At 54.7% G+C, this 4,541-nt stretch overlaps 1 protein-coding gene across 1 annotated transcript in view; it reads right to left on the bottom strand.

Annotated features, from left to right (window-relative positions):
- The window catches only part of CNGB3 (cyclic nucleotide gated channel beta 3), a 129,046-nt gene that overhangs the window by 93,232 nt on the left and 31,273 nt on the right, over positions 1 to 4,541 (bottom strand). The window contains exon 3 of the mRNA XM_014528439.1: positions 4,176 to 4,302. Within this exon, the coding sequence (XP_014383925.1) occupies positions 4,176 to 4,302 (127 nt within the window). The remainder of the gene's footprint in view (positions 1 to 4,175; positions 4,303 to 4,541) is intronic.

The raw sequence follows: 4,541 nt of genomic DNA, 5'->3' as shown, positions 1-4,541 counted from the left end.
CCTCTGGCCGCGTTTCCCAGGGAGACGACCGGCGGCGGCGGAGGGTCCCGGTGACCCAGCCTCTCGGGGGCAGCGACGCGTCCATAGGACACTGAGCTTGTAAAATCCGATCCGCAAGGAATTTCTCTTTCCCCGACGGACAGGACATAGAAGGGCGGAATAAGGAGGTTTAAGGCAAAGGTCCTGCAGTCAGGGTGGCCGCAGGCCTGGCCGGGAACCCCGCGCGGCCGGAAGGTTGGTTCAGACCCGCTTAGCATCCTCCGGGGGTCAGATGGAGAGCCCCCCCTTTACAGTAACGCACCCTCACTTCTCCCCGCGGTGCTCACATCATAGCTAATAGACATGACATGCGATTTGGCTTAAACATAGACGCGTGCTCACCTTTCCTTAAACAGGATTGGAGCGAGGGCACGGGAGCACTGTGCAGGCAGGACCCGCCCCCCCCCCCCACCTTGTAGCCCGTTACACGTCCTGTTCTGAGGGGGAGGCCCCTGTTCTGGGTCCGAGCCTGGGGTCCGAGTTAGAGGGCTCCGGTGGTGCCTCAGCTCCAGCTGCCAGGACAGAGCACATGGCCCGAGGGGCACACGGCCGGGGGCACCCAGGCGGCAGCTCCCTCTCCGGGTCCCGGGGCTGGAGGTCGAGATGCCAGGCCAGCCTGCCCGGTCTGGGGCGACCCCCTCCTGGGTGGCAGGGCCTTGTGTGTCCTTGGAGAGCGGGAAGAGGGTGGGCGCTCTGGGGCCCCTTCCATAAGAGCACTAATCCCATTCTGAAGGGCCCACCATCCTGAACCACTCAGCTCCCGAGGCCCCACCTCCTAACACCATGCATTGGGGTAGGGCTTCAGCCTAGGGGTTCCAGGGAACAGGAGCATCCAGTCACCGCACGCCAGGTGGGAGGGGTGGAGGGTGGGAGACTACTGTAGCACCAGAAATCCGCCCGCAGTTTGCAGTTTCAATGCTCCTATGCGTGCCCGGTCATTGATGTGTCAGCGAGACTGGGCGGCAGGTGTGAGCATGGCTGGGTGTGTCTGGGGGTGGGGGCTGTGGGTGTGATTCACCAGGGAATCTGGAGACTGAATGAAGCAGACTGCCCTCTCTGGTGGGGTGGGCCTCGTCTGAGCAGCTGACGGTGTGACCGCACAGGAAGGCTGACCCTCTCCCGAGTGAGAGGCCAGTTGTGGGCCTGCCTGTGGGAGCCGGGACAGGGTCTCTCCTGCCCTCTCACCGCTGGAACACGGCTCTTCTCGGGTCTCGCACCTGCCAGCCTCTGCACCGCACCTGCACCGTCCTTCCTCCCGCGCTCAGGCCGCAGGCTCCACGGAGCTGCACTGGGGTCTCTGGGCCTCGACTCCCCACTGCAGACGTTGGGACTTCTCAGCCTCCGTAACCATGGAGCCAGGCGCTTACACTAACTCTCATTCCATCTATCTATCATCTATCTATCTATATCTATATATCTATCTATCTATCATCGATCTATCTATCATCGATCTCTCTATCTATCATCTATCTATCTATCTATCTATCTATCTATTAATCTATCATCGATGGAGCCAGGATCATCGATCTCTCTATCTATCATCTATCTATCTATCTATCTATCTATCTATCTATCTATCATCTATCTATAATCTATCTATCTATTTATCTATCTATCATCTATCAATCTATCATCTATCCATCCATCTGGTTGGTTTTCTGTATCATCTATCTATCTATTTATCTATCTATCATCTATCGATCTATCATCTATCCATCCATCTGGTTGGTTTTCTAGTACCCACCTCTATCCATCTCTGAGTGTGACAGAAACTCAAGGCGTGACCAAGAATAGTACAGGGTACTTCACACACAGACAGCAAAACCCAGGACATGCAACTCAGGTTGACACACAATCCCTACTCAGCAGAGGGCTTAGGCCAGAGGACGAGGTAAATGCATTTAGAATGAGAAACCTATTTGAAAATTGTACTTATGAATAATCTAATCTAATGCTTTCAAAATTCAAAAGATTGAGGTGAGCATCAGTCACTCACATAGCATCTATACTGAGTGCCTGCAATCAATCACATGCTTAATGTGTTTCTCAGAGAAAGAGCTTTTTAACACCTGACCTTGCCCAAGGGGAGGTGTTGACTTGTAATGACTATAGTCCCAACATGATCTTTACTCAGTGCACGATGAGCTAACACTTTTAATAGGAAGCTGTTTCATTTTCTAGCAACACATTCTAGAACCCTCTAGGATTCTAGCTATGGCACCACTGATGCCCAAGAAATGAAAACTGCAAAGCTCTAGTACTGGGACAGGAGGACCCAGTGCCATGCAAGTCAGCCCTTCAACGCAGCTGGTCTTCACCCCATCCCGAGGAGACGTGCCAGCCCTCTCACACGTGAGCAGGAGCTTCAAGCTAACATGGATCTACTCAGCTCGTCAACAGCTCTCAGGCCACTTTGCCGCCTGCCTTACAGAAAAGTCCATTATCCCAGAGAAGACCCAGTTCAGGAGTAGGGCGGCCTGAGGCAGTCGGGGTGCCTGGAGCAGGGGATGGAGAGGGCGGGAGGAGCTGGTGCCGGGGGAGAACCAAGTGAAAATGGGACGAGGCCAGGCGGGCCTCCCAGGCCACGCCAGGGCGTTTGTGTCCGAGACGTGCTGACTGACCCGCTTTCTGGGTCATGGGAAGGCTTCCATTGGCACCTTCCAGAAGAGTGGAAGTGCCATCCTGGGAACGGATCTGAGCGAGGAGGGCTTCATCCCAAAACTGTTAGTATGGCTTCCACTCCAGGCCTTTAAAAATACTGGCTATTACAAAAAATACAGTAAAATAAAGACTAGAAAGAGAGACTGGCTCGGAAGAGTAGGTGCGCATTACAGGCGAGTGTGTTGGTGGGAGGGAGGAATAAGCCCGCTCTGGAACTTGAGCCCTTGGCATCTGACCTTGACCTAGGGACCTTGTTCCTACAGTAAACTATTGACCTCTTTGTGCCATGGCTGCTGACCTGTGAGACAGCAATGACCACCAACAGGATTGCAAATCATTCTGCAAACACTGACAGCGACAGAAACAAAGGAGTCAGTACCTCCCCCGCTGTGAGATCCGCGGCTACATCAGAGTTGAACACCTTCTCTCTGCGGAGTTTAACTTCTGTTAAACAGCATGTGTGTGTGGCAGAGTGAGCGTGTGCTTATTCTCACACAGCCAACCCGTGCTCACTGGAAACGCACGCACGCTCTCTGATGCACGACCAGCTCCCAGGGGACCCCACAGCATTCGCTCAACGCAGAAGAGCCTGCAGGAGCAGGGCTGGGTTTGGCTCAGTGGATAGAGCATGGCCTGCAGACTGAAAGGTCCCAGGTTTGATTCTAATCAAGGGCTCATGCCTGGGTTGCAGGCTCAATCCCCAGTAGGGGTCATGCAGGAGGCAGCCGATCAATGATTCTCTCTCATCATTGATGTTTCTCTCTCTTCCTCTCCTCGTGTGGGTGAGGTGGGAGGCTCCACGCCCATTGTTTCATAACCCTATTGAGGGGATGAGCTGCAGCTGAGCCGTTGCAACTGGAGCAGCGGCAGGAAGAGCACGGGCAGTGGGAGCCGAGGGCTCCTCGGGGCTAGTGCTGTGAACTCAGTGATTCATGTGGAAACTGCTGTCTCCTGTGACATCCCATTTTTTTTTGGGGGGGGAGTGTGCACAGACAGAGCTGTACTCCTTCAGGGCACGGAGATTGCCCCGCCTGCCATTGCACTGGGAGGCTGTGCACACTGTCTTCAGCAGCAAAAGGGGATAAGGGCCGACCTTAGGGAAAATGAGGCATTTACAGAACCAGGACAGCTACTTCTTCGTGAACCTGGAAAGAATCCCGCAGCCTCTTCAGTTCCTTCTTTTCAGATTCATGCCTAGCAACCAGGTGATCCTAATGACCCAGACATGGAGCACAACACGTTCGTGGATGAGATCTGGTGACAGTCAACTGGCTGCCCAGGCCCTGGTTAGTGGCCACGAGTGGCTGGTGAGGGACAAGGAGCTGGACAGACACCCCCTTTCGGTTCCGGCCAGTCCCTTGCGGTTTGCTGACTGCCGCTCCCCGGCCCTGGCCCACCCCAGTGGGGAGCAGGTGAGCTCTCCAGTGCAGGCTGAGTAGCATCCGAACATGGGCCGGTGCCTCAGGACTGCTCACCTGACCAGGCCTTCCTGCTCAGCCCCCGTGCCCTTCTGCTCTGCCATCCTTCGGGGCGATTCTGCTGCGTTTGGTGGTCGAGGGTTTGTGGTCTGATCTCTGAGCAAGTTCTCCCCAGAGATGTGATCTGTGGAAGGAAACAACGTAGACAGAATCTATGCCAGCCTCGACATGGCTGTGTCCGACAACATAAGCTACAAAGATGCGCTTGTTTTCCCAGAAGCGGCTTCGCAGTACCGCCTCCCCGCACCCCTGCTATGAAGCGGTGCCCTACGCAGGAGAAGCTGACCTGCAGACAGCACCTTTGGGCTGACGGAAAATATACCTAAAGTTGCTGGGTTATATAACAAAAGTTCACAGAGTACA

The sequence above is a fragment of the Myotis brandtii genome, unplaced genomic scaffold (genome assembly GCF_000412655.1).
Source record: "Myotis brandtii unplaced genomic scaffold, ASM41265v1 scaffold634, whole genome shotgun sequence".
NCBI classification, from domain to species: Eukaryota; Metazoa; Chordata; class Mammalia; order Chiroptera; family Vespertilionidae; genus Myotis; species Myotis brandtii.
This window is presented reverse-complemented; position numbering and strand designations above follow the sequence as displayed.